The sequence below is a fragment of the Penaeus monodon genome, chromosome 24, assembly GCF_015228065.2.
Source record: "Penaeus monodon isolate SGIC_2016 chromosome 24, NSTDA_Pmon_1, whole genome shotgun sequence".
In the NCBI taxonomy this organism is placed as follows: domain Eukaryota; kingdom Metazoa; phylum Arthropoda; class Malacostraca; order Decapoda; family Penaeidae; genus Penaeus; species Penaeus monodon.
This window is the reverse complement of record NC_051409.1, coordinates 25794633-25795488: the sequence shown is the minus strand read 5'-3', so window position 1 is coordinate 25795488 and position 856 is coordinate 25794633. Positions and strand designations below refer to the sequence as shown.

The window sequence follows — 856 nt, the reverse complement described above, 5'->3', positions numbered from 1 at the left end:
CCATTAACAATCGACAACTGCATGGTCATGTTAGATATAGTACTGCCATTTTTTCTATCTTACGAATAACTGCAATGCCTAAGATTTTGGATTTTTTTAATGCGTTATATATGTGACTTATTCATACTGAGGAAGTTATGAAGAACAAAATAATAATGATAATAAAGGAGAAGAAAAATAGTATATACATTACAGGCGACGGCGATAAAGCGCAGGATTTATGTTTCAGATTTTGAGGAGTCAGTATTAGACAAGTGTCAGATATCAGATTGCCATGGACAGTAAACAAACAAACAAACACACGACCACAGCCATCGGCGAGGTCGGGGTTAACAGAGAAGAGGAGAAAGCGCAAGGAATCGTCTCACCGTCAACATCCAGCGTGGCTCCTCCTTCCAGAAACGGCCTGAAGACTCCCTCCTCAAGAACCACCAGTGAGTTCTTCGCGAGATAGATATGACCGGTGTTGACACCTTGAAAGTCATTTAAATAGTTTATTTTAATGTGAATTCAAATTACGTCTGACACATACAAACACAAACTCATAAATGCACTTGTATATTGTGTGGGTACAGGATATATACAAATGTTCAGTGCCTATATATGTATAAAGTGCGTATGTTTATGAACGCCACCTCGTACCTGTAATACTGCCAATGGCAATGCTTTTAATGTTGTTGTTTTGCAGATGAAGACTCCCTTTCCCACTGAATCCTATGGCTCCAGCAGGAATGTCTGTTAGTAGGTTACTGTCAAGATGTAAGTAATGAAGATGGGGAAGGTCGGTGAAGGTTCCTGTGGAGAGTTAAGGGTGTCATCTTTTGGAGGATTTCGGTAAATAATAACAAAAATATTT

General features: G+C 39.0%; 1 protein-coding gene across 1 annotated transcript in view; it reads right to left on the bottom strand.

Moving 5' to 3' along the window:
- LOC119589004 (oplophorus-luciferin 2-monooxygenase non-catalytic subunit-like) overlaps positions 1 to 856 on the bottom strand; it is a 4137-nt gene that overhangs the window by 377 nt on the left and 2904 nt on the right. Inside the window, exons 2-3 of the mRNA XM_037937599.1 lie at positions 643 to 795; positions 369 to 473 (exon numbers count right to left, since the gene is read on the bottom strand). Of these exons, the coding sequence (XP_037793527.1) occupies positions 369 to 473; positions 643 to 795 (258 nt within the window). The remainder of the gene's footprint in view (positions 1 to 368; positions 474 to 642; positions 796 to 856) is intronic.